The 18660-nt window shown below is 43.8% G+C and overlaps 1 protein-coding gene across 10 annotated transcripts in view; it reads left to right on the top strand.

Moving 5' to 3' along the window:
- Positions 1–18660, top strand: part of elavl4 (ELAV like neuron-specific RNA binding protein 4) — a 116554-nt gene that overhangs the window by 89230 nt on the left and 8664 nt on the right. For all 10 annotated transcript variants that reach the window (XM_038794292.1, XM_038794288.1, XM_038794290.1 and 7 more), the window contains one exon: positions 5998–6223. In XM_038794292.1, coding sequence (XP_038650220.1) covers positions 5998–6223 — 226 coding nt within the window. The remainder of the gene's footprint in view (positions 1–5997; positions 6224–18660) is intronic.

The following is an 18660-nucleotide window of genomic DNA, read 5'->3' as shown; positions in this document are numbered from 1 at the left end:
GACATGGGTTTTCATTCATTAAGTTTTGCAGCTTATTTGGAATTCTTTCTGCTCTGTGGGAGCAGTATTGTATCTGATCTTGCAAAAGAGCGTACGGCTGACTTAGCATGTACCATGTTGTCAAAGGATAATAAAACGAAACAAGAAGTTCTGTAAAATGTACTGCATTTGACCCTCAAGCTTACAGGCTTTTCAAAAATATTTATGTAGTTCTTTTTTAAGGTGATGGTATGGTCTTTCCTCCCTTCTCCCTTTATTTAACATGTCTCAGGGTTCTTGAGGGGTGGGAGAGATTTCTGTCCATCACAGAGATGTGCCTCTGACAGGCGGAGTTTCCAACCTTGAGTCCATTTTCAATTGGAGACGGACCCCTCAGCCTCTGCCCAAATAAGAGGGTGGAGTTTTGATACAGTAGTAACAATGTTAGGATCCAGGCAGCCCCCATGCTCACTGCAAAACTGCATGTTTTACTCCATTTCCGTAGAGCCTTTACATGTCAGTACTGCCTGAGCACTGTTTACACGCTGATCTCTTGTCCACCTACCATCAACCATTGCTAAATACTAGAATCAAACAAGTGGTGGGTAACACAGCAGAGGCTGTTCCTCTCATTTACAGCTAGTTAATATATTTTGCCCAACACCGATGGGTGGTGTACCATGCCTTGTTGGAGCCGGCACCCAGTGATGCAAGGACACAATGATTGTGAACCTGAGTAGCTCTGTGCAGCTTTGCCAACTCTAGATCTAGTGAAATATCAACAGATAAGAGCTGAAAATCTAAGCTTGTATCTTAAACTCAGGGCAATTCATACATGGCAATGATGTCAGACATACAATTAAAACAATTATTTTTATATTTCAGCATCATTTATCTTGGCACAAAGAACTAATAGACTGTGACAAAGGTAAACTTTCCCTCCTCGTCCTTCTCCACCTGTCTGCAGCCTTTGACATGCTTGCCACATCATCCTCCAAAACCTCCACTGTCGTCCACTGGGTGGGGCTGCTCTCACCTTGTTCCATTCTTAACTATCTAATCGTAGCCAGGAAATAACTTGTGATGGCTTCCATTCCTGTTCCCACTTTGTTATCTCTGGTGTTCCCCAAGGATCTATCCTTGGCCCTTCCTATTTCTCATCTACATCCTGCCGCTCAGCGACTTCATCCAAAAACACATTGTTAGTTTGTGATGACACCCAGCTCTCCTTCACCATCATTTCTCTCAATTCCTCCACTGTTGGCAAATTATCACACTGCTTATCCGACATTTACTACTGCATGAGAAGAGATTTCCTCCAATTAAATATGGGGGAGGCTGAAGCAACTGTTTTCAATCCTCACTCCAAACTCCATTTCTAATAATCAATTCCATCCCTCTTCCTGACAACAGTCTTAAGATTAAGGCAGTCTGTTTGTAGTCTTAGTCATATACGACCCCAAGGTAAGCATCCGCCCTCTTATGCGTGCCATCACTAAAACCTCCATAACATTGCCCAATCTTGTCCCTATCTCATCTGAAATCCTTATTCATGTCTTCATTACCTGTCGATTTGACTATTCCAATGTGCTGCTGGCTGATCTCTCACATTCTGTCCTCTAAACTTGAGATTATCCAAAGCTCTGCTGCCTGTGTCTTAAATCACACCAAGTCCCCTATCACCCCTGTATTCACTGACCTACATTGCCCCCCAATCAAGGAAGTCTTGATTTTAAAATTATCATTTCAAATACCTCCATGGCTTCTTCCTCCCTATCTCTGTAATCTCCTCCAGACTCACAAATCTCCAAGGTATATGCACTCCTCTAATTCTAGTCTCTTGTCTACCCCTGATTTTAATCGCTGCACCAAGGTGGTGACGCCTTCCGTTGCCGAAGCCTGAAGCTATGGTATACCCTCCCTACACCTCTCCAACTCTCTACCTTGCTTTTCTCCTTTCAGTCATTCCTTGAAACAGTATCTTTGACCCAGCTTTTGGTCACCTAACCTGATATTCTCCTTATGTGGCTCAGTGTCATATTTGTTTTATAATGCTTCTGTGAAGCACCATGGGAAGTTTTATTACATTAAGAGTGCTAAATAAATGTAAGTGTTTTTATTGTTGTCACAGGAAAAGGTTGAATGGAACTGAATGCCCCTGTCTGAGCACAAATTCTGCCCCACAAGGAATTTCTAGACTAGTTTGTACATCACTATTTCTCAGCACCAAGTGCAATAGAATTCCAAAGTGTCAATGGGATTATAAGGAACTGATGTAATAAATCCAATAAATATATGGAGCTGGATTCTCTGCCCTGCCGCGCCACATTTCTGTTTCATCCCGCTGGCAGGATGCTCTGTTACACCGGCTGGTCAATTCCCACGCCATCGGGAAACCCCTGGGCTGCCGGCAAAACGGAGCATCCCGCCGGCGGAGAATCCAGCCCGTGGTTTTTGATCAAAACATAACTTGACTGGGGTCATGTGTAAATGAACGGACAAGGTCTATGGTGAACTGAGCAAGGGACTGATGTAAGAAGTAGATCATGGATAATATTGGTTAATTGTAGGTCAAAATAGAAGTTTTGGGATAGTAAAAACAAGTTTAAGAATTGTCAATATAGCATTATAGATAGTTTGTTCCAAAAGGTGATGATAATAAATGGTAATTCACTTTCGTGATAAAACAAATTGCTATTCACTTTGGTGATAATAAGGATTTTGAAGAACTTATAACATTGCTAATACTTGCCATTCTATTTAAGATTTTTTCAACTAATATATCTCATCTGGTTCACAGATAGTCTTGAAGCACTGTTGAGGTATTAAACTACTAAAATGAGTGTTGATTACTGCTATAGAGAAAAACTTGGAGTTCATAGAATCATAGAAAGGTACAGCACAGAAGGAGGCCATTCGACCCATTTTGTCTCTGTGCCAGGAATGGGAATTCTAGATGCAGAGTTTTCACTGGTAGGCTTATTGGAGGAAATGATGATTACAACCCAGGCAGTGAAGGGAAGGCTAAAAGGGACCAGGTGTTAAGGTTGCTGAACTCGGTTGCCGTATGATTAGGTCCTTTTCATGTCAGTGATCTCATTTTTATCCTCATTGTGATAGTCTTAGTAATACTGAGTTGGGCTTATCTACAGGATGTTAAAATATACAAATAGGTAATAATCCATTGGGCCAAATGTGCGAACTTTTAATGTATATGCCGATTTGGGATATCATGACCTGCATTCTCTGACATTTACCATTGGTTTACACTAACTTACATCAGCTCAACATTCCAAAGAGGTATAAACTTTTCTGTGGTGCCAAGTTTCATTATGTTACTTATCAACCCTTATGGTGGCTTTCAGACAGTAGTAAAGATAAACTTATCTACAAGAATGTTGAATCTACACAAAGACCAGCTAATCATTTTGAATCTATCTGTACCAGTCATAGAGAGCTTGAATGTCAACCGAGGCGGATTCTGGACAATTTCCATAATGTTGTTGTCAGTCAGATTTTGTAAAGCTATTTGTTACAAAAGGATTTTTAAAATACAATCTTTCCCCCTTGCATTCTCAATAGCTTCCCTCCTCAGAACTTATAGGGTGGCCTGTATAAAGCATTAGGAATGTACCAAGCACATACACAGAAGAAAATAGCTGACTTGATTAAATATTAACTGAATAATATTTTAAAGAGGTGGTAAAAGGGTTTTAATAGGTGAGGTAAACATATTGATGCATTGGAGCAAACTGAAATAAATAATTTAAAGGAACTAGTGTACAATCATTTATTAGTTGGCAAGGTACCTTTGGGGGTAATGTGTAAATGAACTGACAAGATCAAACTTGGACTGAACAAGGGAATGATGGTATGAAGTAGATCATGGGTAACACTGGTTAATTTTATAACAACTCAAACTGAGAAGTCAAGGAAAAGTGCTTTTAAGTACATCCCTTGTGCCTTCCTCACCCCAAATGTGCTTAGAAGCCTTGCCTGCCTTCTTTTGTGCCCCACAATGCCATGAGGACGACAATCCCCAGCAATATCTGGAATGTTTAATGCTCACTCTCCCCACCCCACTATGATGAGCCAGTGGCAGCTGTCTCGCAATGACTGGATCCCTTCTCTGTTAACCCTTTCATGGGGCCGAAGCTAATACCCTGGAGCTGCTATGACTGGCTCTCCACTGTGTGGGTCCTTATTCAGCATGTGCCCCATGAAATTAAGAACATTACCCTTTGCAAGCTCTTTAACAATCCTGATTAGCCCTCATAATGGGTCGTCGTACAAGATAGATTCAGATCTCTTCTGTAAGCTCTGAGCTTCTAATGGATACTTCTGTCTGTTTAACAACTATGAGCTGTTTATTAACTTGAGGAAGCCAGCGGTTGTGGAACAAAGATTTATTGAACTGTGCACAATATTCTACCTAGGGCAATAACTCTTCCAATCCAGTCCTTACTGGGAGAACTGACCATACCAGGCCCTGCTTGGGCCGGCTTTTATGTGTAGTTTTTAACAAGCTCCAGCTGGGTGGCCTCTGCCTCCTATCTGGGAATCTCCAATGGTTTCCTTGTGGTCCTCGGTGGTTATAACAGACTGGATTTTCCTATGGGCTGCATGACCCTGCTGTTGGGAGCAAATGGAATCCTGAGTCCACACATGCTGCTAGTGAGACTGGCAACACAATCTTCCGAGAGGCACCTTTCTAATTGGCTACTTCCTTGCTCCCTATCCTATTGCAGGGATGTGCTACCTCTGCAGAGAACCAGCAGCTCTAGAGCCTTGGGAGCATGACCCACCCAAACAGTGAGATGGTTGCTGCTGAGAGGGGTCACGATGAAGCACCCTTGGAGATGTGGGTATGAATAAAAATTTGTGAGGGCCGAAGCTGTTAGGACTCTCGGAGCGGAAGATAAACCCCTGCAGTGGAATTGTTTAGGCTGAAGAGGCCAACCCTGCCCATGGTCCTGGCATTGGGGCATGATACCTCTGGCTCTGAGCTGGTTCCATATGTGCATGCCAGCAAGGCCATAAAAATCACCCTTAATTGAGCCGTAACAATGTTAATTGGCTGCCTGCACTAAGGGGCTAGAAAACATCAGGTCTGCATATCTTCTGTATTTGTAAGTAGGTAAGACGGTTTATGTCATGTCCTGAATCTTCACTGCAAAATGTTTCACCCATGGTACCTTGAGATATGCAAGTCTTTTGAATGTTGACCTAATGAACCTAATGTAAACCAGGAATAAGGAAACGGTATGTAATGGCCTCTGTTCACCAGCACCACTTCAAGTGCCACGCCCAATTTTCTTCAAGGATAGCAATGGAAAACACTGCACAGGTAGTGCCCCATGGTACTGACTGTCTCTGGGAAATTGATGTAGTCTGCATAGCCTCATTGAAGTCTTGCTATGCAAAACAAAATCCCATTTAATGTCTAGAACTCTCATTCCTTAGCACAGAGCCAAAAGCTCCAACTGACCTCCACAGTATATTCTTGAACTATGAAACTGTTTAACCTGTTCTGTCCCTTACTGTTCAAGCACATTGAGGAATTTGTAGCTTCTGCTATGTTCCTGAGATAAATTAGAGGGAAATTATAGTATACTAGTTTCTGAATTCCTGTTAGAAAAACCTAACAAGAAATGGTTATTTTTCTTTCCTTTTTTTGCATCTGGAATACCACTACCTGGAAGTTCCCATCCAAGCCACTCATCATCCTGACTTGGAAATATATCGCCGGTCCTCCACTGTCGCTGGGTCAAAATCCTGGAACTCTTTCCCTAACAGAACTGTGGGTTTGCCTACACCACGTGGACTGCAGCGGTTCAAGAAGGCAGCTCACCATCACCTTCTCAAGGGCAACAAGGGATAAATAATGGCCTAGCCAGCGATGCCCACATCCCATAAATTAATTTTTAAAAAACAAAGTGCGAAAGGCACACACTCATTTCAATATTAGAAACAAATAACAAATAAGGGAATGATCTGTTCATCTCAACTGTCTTTCAGGTGTTTCCAGAGGAGTTGGATTTATTCGATTTGATAAAAGGATAGAAGCAGAGGAAGCGATCAAGGGATTGAATGGACAGAAACCTTCCAGTGCGACAGAACCAATTACTGTGAAATTTGCCAATAATCCCAGCCAGAAAACAAGCCAAGCATTACTTTCACAGTTGTATCAGTCACCTAGCAGACGATATCCTGGGCCACTGCATCACCAGGCTCAGAGGTTCAGGTAATAACAAAGTACATATCTTAATCTCAGCAACATTTAGGTGTCTTGTATTTAATATAGATTATTTTAAAAATAAAATTAACATCTTGAACTGAATAATTCACGTTAGTGACATTTTTGTTCATTTAATCATCACTTCCAAGTAAAATTTAATTTTGTCTGAAATATAAAACTGAAATATTTATGATTGAATTTGAGCATCCTACCAGCATATTACATCCAGTATAAACTAGTTTTAGAATAGCCTGTATCTTGGTTCAAAATTCTCATAAAGGGTTAATTAAAATATGCACTTTTAAACAGAAAGTGGTACTTTCGGTATATTAATCAAAAATGGAGACGGTAGATCTAATATTCCGTGCGGAACCTACAGGGTGGGAATGCTTGTCTTCCCTGTGCTCCTGTCAGAGTACGAGTTCCCCCGCTAAGGGCGGGGTATCTCAATTAACCCATGTATATAAGGTCAGCCAGTAAGGCACCGACAGAGAGAGGTACCCGGTACCGTCTACCAGGTAGTGCACATGTCGTTTGTGTAAATAAAACTTTGTTTCTTATTTTACTGGCTGTGGCATCCCCGTGTCCTTATTAAAGTGGAAATGTAAAGAAAAATAAGACACTAAGTTAAAAGTACAAAATCAAAGTTCAGAACACTGAATGCAGACATCTTTAATTCCAGAGGCGAAGCAAAGAATTAGCTTTTGTATAGTCTTTTACTCCTCTCATTGTTTTATAGGATCATAGCCAAAGCATCTCCAGCAATGGCTTCTCTACGCACTGTACCTTTAGAACCCTGCAAGATTTCTCTTTGGGGCCCTGTGGTGACACTGAGCGGAACGTTTTGCTTTTAGACTGTGAGCATAAATCAGGACCGTTTCTAGGTCCAAAACATGATTGGACTGTCAAGATTTTCCTGGAGGCAGGCAGTTAAGAGGGCCTCTCCTTTGTATTTGGGTCTCTGAGGCTGCAGGCCCAATCAGAGGGCCTGCAACCTTAGAAGGACAGAAAACCCAATGCCAGAAGCGGGTGCTGTCACTTTTAAAGAGAGGAAAAAGAGTGTCTCCAACGAGATTAGAACTCATAAAGGGTGGCCTAAGCAGTGAAGCCATCCATGTGGAGGGAAATCCCTCCACAGGATGCCTGTGGCTACTATTCTGGCCAGCTGATGGCCGCAGTTCCGGTGGGTGATTAAAACAGGACACATTGTGAGCCCTCCCAGGCCAGCTGCCAGAAAACCACAGCCAGGCACCTGCCAGGCTTGATTCGGGGCAGGGGGGTGGGTTGCTATCTGCCACTTTGAAAATCTCAGCAGGGTAGCCAATCCATCCATAAATGGGCACACTTAATTAATTATGCTGTCCATTGCTGGCAGGTGGGAGGGTGTGTGTAGACTGTCAATACCGGCCCACATTACATATTTCTCTGAAATCTCTCCCAGTCCCACCCGTAGGACTAGGAGGATTCCACCTGTCAGCTGCAGCTATGTGGTCAGATTCTACATATACATTAACAACACCAGTTCTTGAAGCAGCCCCCACTGCCACTGGGCTTGATTCATCTAATTGGGAACAAAGTCCCATAGCAAGCACATTTAGCCATATATTACCCGGCGCTCGCCCCATATTGTAAACTGGGGAGCTCCGCTTGCCTGATCTCCGCAATGTTGCAAGAGATAGGGATGCCATTTAAAAATGGCATCTTGATCTCAGAGGCCCCCCGAAGCGGCCCCCGACAGCCCGAACGCACTATGGGAGGCCCCCCCAACACCTGCGCAGGGCACTCCCAGCCCGATCACATGTGTGCAGAAAATGCCATCTTGACAGTGCCCACACCAGCTGGGCACCTTGGCAGTTGCGAGCCGTGTAGATGCTGGGAGCGGGACCTCCCAGCTTTTATCGGCCCGCTGTGCCGTGGCAAGCTGCTTTTCAGGTGCAACGTGGCCATTGGATCGCGCCCTCTGTGTTTTCAGACCATTTGCTTAATTTCCAATCATGGGTATAATTCTCTTCCCCCCCCCCCCCCCCCCCAGCCCCTGTTAAAACAGTGGGAAAACTGAAGCTATCGGGCACGATCTACTGGCCATGTTGTGCCTGATCGGGAGCGTGACATGGCTAGTAGATGCTGGGTGAGATCTTCCGCTGGCTTCCTGGCAACCACTACGCCTCGCGGAATTTACCCAAGTCCCACAAGGCGGTGCGACCAAAATCCCGCGCACAATGAGCCTGACCAACACAATGCTATCAAGCGACATTTGGGTTAGATAGGGGGAAACACGTGACTAAACATGCTCGCTTGGGACTTTGTTTCAATTTAGTTAAATCGGTTAGATAGTGGTGGGGAACACGCTGACAGGGCTGGTGGGAAACCCCCAGAAAAACCCACCATAAATGGCACTTTGAAACCTTTCCATTAGAACGCCTTTTGCCATTTCAAAAATTCATATCCTTATCACCAGCACATGCCTCTTCTATTATCTCTGGCTGAACTAACTCATATCGAGCTTTTGATGTGGAAGAGGAATCAGCGATCAAGTCACTAATCTTAGAATCGTAATGCGCGAATCCAAGAACATCAGTCAATATACATGTGCTTCATTGATTTTGAGAAAGCATTGTATTTGGTCTCACACGAGAAACTCTGGTTGACAATGTTAGACATGGGATACTCCATCACATTTAATTGATTTTCTAGCCAAGCCTTATCATAAGCAACAAGCTAAGGTCAGAGATGCCGTCACCCTCTCAGAATGGTTCAGGGTCAAAAAGGGTTTATTCAACAACCCGGCAGAAATGATTATGAGAGAGACACTTATTAGATACAAAGGTGGTGTACTGATTGGCTGCTGGCGAGTTTCAAATCTTCCATGTGCTAATGACATTATTCTGCTCATTGACTCAGTGGAGGAGGTACAGTGCTGAACGGTGCTCACCCAAGACGAAGGGGATAGATGCTAACACCTCGGGTGCCACGGGAAACTGCATATTAGAGTCTTAACTCTCTCGCTCTAATATGCAGATTTGCCTCATAAAGTTAACCAGAAATACAGTCTTCTGATCAATGTCAACAACAAAAAAGATGATGGGATGAGTTGAAAGACCGGCAAGATTCTGATTAGCCAAGTCCAGTTTGAACAGCTTGACTTTCCGCTATCTTGAATCGCTCATTACGGAAGATGCAGAGTCAATCAAAGAAATTTGGGATAGTCTTAACAGGATTCATGGCATTGTGGACTCACTTAAAAGGGTACAGAGTAACCATTGAACCTTGATTACAATGAAAATTCACTTTCTGAAAGCCCCGTGTGGGCAGTGCCAACGTACGAGTGCAAAACGAGGCTTGATTAAGAGCATTTGAAATGAAAGTACTCGGACAGATATTGCGTGTGTCATGGATAGCTAAGCAGACAAACGGGTGGATGCTCAAGAAAGCTGGTGTTAAGAGGAACTTGTCTGAGGCAGTGATATCAAAGAAGCTCACATATTTTTGGACACATGATACGAACAGGAGGATAGGATTTCGAAAAAGAGGTAATGCAAGGCAAAATACCTGCAAACCATGCACAAAAAAGACCCAAGATGGCATGAATGGATTGTATCAGAACGTGGCCTGGCCCCTCTATGGGAATAGTAGTGAGGGCAACAGAGAATAGGAATCAGTGGAAAACGATTGTTCATAGTGCAGCCAACCCTTGAAACAAGACTAGATGAAACACAAGACAACAACTAGACTTAGTGCCTATTTAACCATGATGTGGAGATGCCAGCGTTGGACTGGGGTGTGCAGAGTAAGAAGTCTTACAACACCAGGTTAACGTCCAACATGTTAGTTTCAAACACTAGCTTTCGGAGCACTGCTCCTTCACCTGAGGAAGGAGCAGTACTCCGAAAGCTAGTGTTTGAAACGAACATAAGAACTAGGAGCAGGAGTAGGCCATCTGGCCCCTCGAGCCTGCTCCGCCATTCAATGAGATCATGGCTGATCTTTTGTGGACTCAGCTCCACTTTCCGGCCCGAACACCATAACCTTTAATCCCTTTATTCTTCAAAAAACTATCTATCTTTACCTTAAAAACATGTGATGAAGGAGCCTCAACTGTTTCACTAGGCAAGGAATTCCATAGATTCACAACCCTTTGAGTGAAGAAGTTCCTCCTAAACTCAGTCCTAAATCTACTTCCCCTTATTTTGAGGCTATGTCCCCTAGTTCTGCTTTCACCCGCCAGTGGAAACAACCTGCCCGCATCTATCCTATCTATTCCCTTCATAATTTTAAATGTTTCTATAAGATCCCCCCTCATCCTTCTAAATTCCAACGAGTACAGTCCCAGTCTACTCAACCTCTCCTCATAATCCAACCCCTTCAGCTCTGGGATTAACCTAGTGAATCTCCTCTGCACGCCCTCCAGTGCCAGTATGTCCTTTCTCAAGTAAGGAGACCAAAACTGAACACAATACTCCAGGTGTGGCCTCACTAACACCATACACAATTGCAACATAACCTCCCTAGTCTTAAACTCCTTCCCTCTAGCAATGAAGGACAAAATTCCATTTGCCTTCTTAATCACCTGTTGCACCTGTAAACCAACTTTCTGTGACTCATGCACTAGCATACCCAGGTCTCTCTGCACAGCGGCATGCTTTAATATTTTATCGTTTAAATAATAATCCCGTTTGCTGTTATTCCTACCAAAATGGGAACATGTTGGACTTTAACCTGGTGTTGTAAGACTTCTTACTGTATTTAACCATGAGTTGAGCTTCAGACTCTATATACCCTCTATCAACTGTTGACTTCCAAATCAACAGTTTTGATTGCTGCTTCCATCTTTCTCTCAGTCCATTTACTACTGAAACGCATACTGTCTTTTGTTTCACCTGAACGATGTCAGTACCAGTGTCCTTGCGGGGTGATTTTCCAGTGCTATTGGGGAGGGTTTAAACTAACTTGGCATGGGAATGTAACATTAGTGAGGCAAAACAAGGCATAGAAAGAATTGAAGGAAAGAAATAGCACTAGAATAAGAAATAGTAAGTTGTTAGGCAGGGTCAGAGTAAGAGGGAATGTAGTAAGTCCGAAATTCGATTCACTGTGTGTGTGAACACCTAAGACTGTGATAAATAAGGTCGATGAGCTTCAGACGCAGATAGCCACATGGGAATATAATGTCATATGATAACAGACCTGGCTCAGAAAAGGGCAGGTCTTGGTACTAAATATTTCTGTCTAGAAGGTGTTCATGAAATGTTAAGAAGGAAATAATGGAAGAGGGTGGCAATGTTGGTGAAGGAGAATGTTACATTGATGGAAAGGGAGGATTTCCTTGAGGGGTTAAAGACCAAATCTATTTGGTTAGAGCTAAGAAACAAACGAGGCACCATTGCACCACTGGGTGCATTCTATCGGGCTATCAACAAGTGGGAAAGACGTAGAGGGACAAATTTGCAGGAAATTTACAGAGATGCAAGAATTATGGTACAGTTATTATTTGTCACTTGAATTATCCTAATTATACACTGGGATAATAGTTATATAAAGGGCAGAGAAAGGCAATAATTTCTGAAATGTGTTCAAGAGAATTTTTTTAATTTGTGGCATCGCTTGAGTAAGTCCACTGAATGGTGCTTTTACTGGATTTTTGCCGAGAAAGACCCAGCTATTCAACGGCAAGGCACTTTGCATTTTTGTTTGGCCTCTGTGAAGAACCCTCTGTAAAGGTCACTTTTTAAGTCATTTCCTGCACTGATAAGCTCAGTTCGCAAGTGCAGGAAGACTACTCACGGATCGGACGCCATCTTTAAAGAGTAAAGGCAGCCCCAATCTTTCAATCCCTCTCCCCCCCCCTCCCCCTCAACCAACTTGAGCCCCCCCTCACCCCACCTTTTATGGGCCAAGCTCCCCCAACCCCTGTCATGGGCAAGGTGGCTGGCTGACAGCGCCAAGGTGCCCTAGATGTTGGGGGAGTGACACACTGTCACCCTGCCCTGTCTCTGGCCCCTTGAGGTGCCATCACGACTTTGTGAACTACTACCAAACAGCACCCAGTTGAGGTCTCATCGGCTCATTTAAATATGCGCGCCAGGATGACGCCCAGTGAGATCAGGATTGTGACATCTCGTGAGATTCCATTGAGATGTTTCATGCATCGTGAATCTTGTGAGAGGCCCCTCATAAGATTCAACGGCTTCGTCCCGACACCAAATCGGGCGCGACAAGGCTGCTGAAATGTGCCCCTGATTCTGGTCCAACAAGAAAGGAGGGATCTGGTTCTGGAAAATAGAAGTGGATCAAGTGTTAGTAGGGGAACATTTAGGGATTAGTGATCATAGCATCAAATGGTTTAGGTTGGTTCAGGAAAAGGCTAAGGAACAAAACAGAAAAAATAATGGATTGGGGAGGGCCAACTTCAATGGGGAGAGAACGGATTTGGCTCAGCTAAATAGAAAAGATTGGCAAGCAAACGAGGAACAATAGCTGCTTTTAAAGAGGATCTAGTTTGGATTCTATCACAGTGTAGGTCGAGGAGCTAAGACCTCCAAAGACAACAAGCAGAGGATTATCTGGAAAGAGTGTTTCCGTTCCCTTCAAATATACATGAGGTAGGCAGCGGGAACCCCCTCATGTTTCCCTTTCCCTAATCAAATATGGTCAGTACAAACAATTCTTATCAAGGCAACAACACTACCCTTGTCAACACCTCACTCAATATGGACATCCATGAACTGCAGGTTGATCCAGACAATACAAAATTCAGACTCACTTAACCAGGACTCCAACAACATTCACTGTTGCAATAGTTGGAAAGTTTGGAAAACCACTCGTAATGGCACTTGACGACAGCAACTAGTTTGGGTACAGTTACAGAGCATTCCCACAAGGGGTAATTGTAGGACAAATAGATTGAGAGATCTCTATATGATGAAAGAGAGTAATATGACACATAGAAAAGGATTCACATGACGGATGTAAGGTTGATAATACAAGTCAGAACCAGACTGAATATTGAAAGTTCAGGAGGAAACTGAAAAAAATATGAAAAGCAAAGAGAGCGTACGAGAAGAGTCTGAGAGACATAAAAGAAAATCCTGAAGCCTTTTTTAGGCTTAAAAATAGTAAACGGGTAAAAGGAGCACGGGGCCAGTTGGGGACCAAAAAAGGAAATATCCACTTGGAAGCAGAAGTAATAAATTAGTACTTTGCATTGTTTTTTTTCCAAGGAAGATGCTCCCCAAGTTACAATGAAAGAGGAGTTGAGACACTGGATGGGCTAAAAATTGATATTAGATAGGTCGGCTGCACTTTCAGTTAATAAGTCATCAGCACCGGAATCAGATGTATCCGAGAATAATGGGAGAGAAGTAACGGGGAAATTGCACAGGCACTGGCGATGATCTTCAACTCCTCCTTAGATCCAGGGGTGGTCCCAGAGGGCTGGTGATTTGCAAATGTCACATCCTTTTGCAAGATCAACCCTGTAATTGCAGGCGAGTCAGTTATCTCAGTAATGGGGAAAAGTTTAGACACAATAACTTAGAACAAAATTAACAATCATTTGGACATTTGTAGATTGATTAAGGAAAGCCAGCATAGGTTTGCGAAGGGCAAAACATGTTTAACTAACTTGATTGAGTTGTTTGATAAGGTAATAAGAGAGGATTGACGAGGGTAATACATTTGATATGATATATCTGGGGTTGGATTCTCCGCGCTGAACCCAATTTCGGCACGGGGACGGAGAATGGCCGTTTACCCGGAAATCGGGACCGGCGCCGCTGAAGCCGGAGAATCGCTCGGGAATCCCTCGCATGCGATCTACGCAGTGCGGGTAGGGGGCCATTGGAAGATCCCCCGCAGGCGATTCTTCGCCCGAAACCTGCCAAGTTCCCAACGGCGTGGTTCTAACCATGTATCGACCGTCGGGAACCTCGGGTGGCGGCTGCGGACTCAGTCCGCGGCTGTTCTGGTGGGGGCGGGGGAATCAATCACCAGTGGGGGGGGGCCTCATGGACGGCCAGGGGAGCGATTGGGTGGCAGGGTTCCGGAGGCGTGCGTGATCTCTGGTTGGCCTACATTCAGCATGATGGTCTGTGGTGCGAGTCCGCCATGTCGCACGGGGTGGACGCCACCGTGTGCATGCGCCGACTTGCGACCGGAAGTGCAGGGCCCCATATCCGCAGCCAGAGCTGTGAGAAGCCCTGCCAGCCCCCTGAAGGTAGGAGAATTGCTCAGGTCTTTCTTAAGTAAAGTCCAGAGTGAAACGCCAGCGTTTTGATGCTGTCATGGTGACATAGCCCCTATTTTGGAGAAACCAGCCCCATGGACTTCCAAAAGGCGTTTGATAAAGTGCCATATAACAGGCTTGTCAACAAAGTTAAAACCCACAGATTAAAAGGGACAGTTGCTGCATGGATACAAAGTTAGTTGAGTGACAGGAAACAGAAGGTGGAATTCTCAATTTGTTTTCTAAATGCAGTTGTGCGCAGTTCCAGCAGCACTGTTCCAGCTGGCCAGAATGGTGTGCACTTGCTCCCGATTCAGCATTTGGAGCCGCATTAGTTATACACATGCGAGAATCTCTCTGAATCATCTGACGAGCTGGGAGCTGATTTGTCTACCTGCCGTCAGCTGGCGTCATATGTCAATGCCAGTCCAGCACACTCCTATCAGTCTGTCCGGCCCACCTGTCTTCACAAGACAGTGCAGGATGTTTGTAACTCAGAGGCAAAAGGCAAACAGCTTCAAGAAGAGTTCCGCACCCTGATTCAACTATCATGCCCTCGAGGCCTTGATTCAAGTAGTCTGAGCGCAGATGCATATTCTCTACCCAAGAGGTGTCTCCAGGAAGCACACTAACCTCACCTCTCTGGTCTGGGAAGCTGTTGCTCAGGAGGTCAGTGCAACTGCTAACCACGCCATAAACACCATGCAGTGCAGAAAGCAGATGATTGATCTCATCCACTTTGCCAGACTGTCCTCTCAGCTTCTTCCAATATGAAATTCTCAACATGACATCAACATTTCTCTTACGAATATAGATTGTGATCGAATACAATTCTGACACTGGTATTGGCCCTTAGTGTCCCTGGATGCCCATTTTTAAGCTGCAAAATCTATTTGAAATCTGTTCCATCCAGCACAGTGGTAGTGCTACATAACACAATGGAGGATATCCAAGGCGGGACTTGCTCTCCATAAGGACTTGGCAGTAGTAATTCCTGTCATGAACACATGCATCTGCGACAGGTAGATTGGTGAGAGTGAAGTCAAGTAGGTTTATTCTTGGTGTTGATCCTCTCACCACTTGCTGCAGATTATGTAGCAGCTATGCCCTTTAGGACTCGTACAGCTCAGTTAGTAATGTTAACACTTTTGTGAACCCTCCCCAAACCAGAGTAGTTTCTGTTGTCCTGCCATCCTCAGTGCTCCTTCCAATTGATATTCAACATGGAGGAGGACTAATTCACCAGCTATGGGGAGGGGGCGGAAGATGGTAACCAACAGGACAATTGCTTGCCTATGTTTCACCTGATGCAATGAGACTTAATGGGGCCCGGAGTCAATACTGAATTAATACGCAGGACAACTCCCTCTTGATTATATATAATTGTGCCCCTGGTGGGTCTGTCCTTACAGGGCTGGGTTTACCATTGTTGGTTTCAGTGCCTTGATTGAGGCTGATTTAATTCCTTTTGGACTTGCAGCAAATAGGAGGCCATTTGATCAGTTAATTCAGAGTCAACAATATTGCTGTGTGGTCTGGAGTCACCAGACCAGATAAGAATGGCAGATTTCCTTCCCTGAAGGACATGATTGAACCAGTTTTTGCTACAATGGTTTCATGGTCACAATTATTGAGAGTAGGTTTGTTTTTCAATTTCAGATTTACTAATTGGATTCAAATTCCACCAGCTGCTATGGTGGGATTTGAACAGGTGTCCCCAAAGTATAAGCCTGAGCTTCGAGTTTACTATCCCAGTGACAGTACCACTAAGCCACCATCTTGCACGCCACTTATGTAATATCCTCTACCCTTTAACCATAATCCCCTCTGTTCCTTCAACTCTAGCCTTTGTGTACCCTCTCTCCAATTGAGACTAGAATTTCAGTTGTTTAGGTTTAGGCCCCACAATCGTAAATTCCCTCTGAACACCTCCTTTCAAGCTTCAAGACCTTTGCCCAAACTTTTGATCATCCCTCCTCGTATTTGCTTCTTTGACTTAGCATTCATTTTTGCCTGATTACACTCCATGAAATGCCTTGGGATGTTTGTCCATGTTAAAGGGATGTATAAATGCAAGCAATTGTTGTTGCTGAAAACCCGAGGATACATTTTATATTGCACAAGTGATTGATCTAACAATCACCAGAAGCAACAAATTCAAGCAACAAAGCCATCGTCAATCTCTCACATGGAATACAGTTCACATTCTACAACTGCTATTTAATGTGCCTGCAGCACATTAAGTAATTTAAAAATAAATGTAACTGTTTTACATAAGACTTATATTGATGCATTGAGAATTTTATCATCAAGGTACTATCTCGCCCAAACTTTAAAGAAATTCTGTAAAATGTGCGATAGACCAAATAGGAGGTAAAAAAAAAATAGAAGGTTTCCTTAGATTCCAGGCCTTGCATTAGAAAATATTTCAACATAAAAATTATCTCATAGCCATAATGAATAAGGTACACCTGAAAACCAGTTTATGACTTTTCAAATTTATACATATAGAACATAGATGTGGAATGAATCACAAATGTTAACACGATATTGACACGAAAGCAGTGGGCAGATGACTGTGACATCACCAGCTTGAAACCTAGACAATTTTTAACTTGCGGGCCTCATTTCAATGTGATTAACAGTCTGACCACTCTTATCACATCGGGAAACATGCAGCCTGTCATCAATGTAGAAGTTGGCTGAATAATTGGAGAATGAGAAGATAAACCAGAATTACAGCAATGAACTGATCCCTTGAATCTCTTGCTACAGGATGTTGCTCTCCTTCTGAAGGTTCCTTGTCTTCACCCTGAACGTTTTCATCCAAGGTGGAATGCTGCTCTTACTCTGCATCCTTCAAATGCAACTTTTCTGTCGAGCAACATACAGCATATGACTAATATGGGAAACCTTTCTGGGACATGTTGGCCATCAGCTCCAAACCTGTTCAGACACCTAAATCTCTGTTTCAGTAGCCCTGCTGTATTCTTAGTAATCATCCAAATGGTCGTCTCATTTTGATCAAATATTTGTTGCTTGGACATGGTGAGGTAACAAATAGGTGTCATGAACCATTTGTTATATTGGTGAAGGAATCAAACAGAATCATAGAATCCCTACACTGCAGAGGAGGCCATTTGGCCCATCGAGTCTGCACCAACCCTCTGAAAGAGCACCCTACCTAGGCCCATCTCCCCACCTTATTCTCGTAAGCCCACCTAACCGTTGGATACTAAGGGGAAATTTAGCATGACCGATCCACCTAACCTGCACATCTTGGGACTGGGAGGAAACTGAAGCACCCGGAGGAACCCTACACAGACACGGGGAGAACGTGCAAACGCCGCACAAACTGACCTGAGACCGGAATTGAACCTGGGTCCCTGGCACTATGAGGCAGCATTGCTAACCACTGCACCACCATGTCGCCCTTAAATAGTGGGATGGTTGAGTATCAAAGGATTAAAATGCTATGACAGATGCACATGGGAACATTGCGTGATCGTGTTTCTGTGGTCAGAGACCAGTTAGGTATTAATGGAGTGGTGACCTTTCCTATTCAAGAACACTGCTTGCTGGTGCTACGATTACAACATGGACACAGTCAATAACGCACTGAAAACAAAGAAAGCCAACCACTGCTGCAAATCTCTGAACACATCTGTGTTGTCTCTTGACATGAGTGACCTTTTTAGTAAATTAGGAGTCTGAGTAGGCATTCAGCCCATCAAACCTGCTCCACCATTCTAACAGATCATGGCCGATCATCTACCACTGCCATTTTCCCCCACTATCCACTTATCCCTTGATGTCATTGGTATCAGAAATTCTAGTGATTTCTGTCTTGAACATGCTTAATGATTGAGCTTCCACTGGAGTAGAGAATTCCAAAGCTTCACCACCCTTTGAGTAAAAAGCATCCTCCTCATCACAATCTTAAAGGCCTGCCACTTATTCTGAGATGTTGTCCCCTGATTCTAGACTCATGAGCCAGGGGAAACAACCTATCTACATCTATCCAGTCATGCCCTATTAGACCTTTGTGGGTTTCAATGAGATCACCTCATTCTTACAAACTCATAAAGAAAAAGTGAATGCAGACCCAGTTTCCTCATTTTCTCCTCAAAAATAATCCCACCATCCACTGCATTAGACTGGTCAATCTCCTTTGCACTTCTTCTCTGGCAAGTATATCCTTCCTTAGATAAGGAGCCCAAAA

The sequence above is a fragment of the Scyliorhinus canicula genome, chromosome 4, assembly GCF_902713615.1.
Source record: "Scyliorhinus canicula chromosome 4, sScyCan1.1, whole genome shotgun sequence".
In the NCBI taxonomy this organism is placed as follows: Eukaryota; Metazoa; Chordata; class Chondrichthyes; order Carcharhiniformes; family Scyliorhinidae; genus Scyliorhinus; species Scyliorhinus canicula.
Note: the sequence above shows the minus strand (reverse complement) of the source record. Positions and strands in the feature narration are given on the sequence as shown.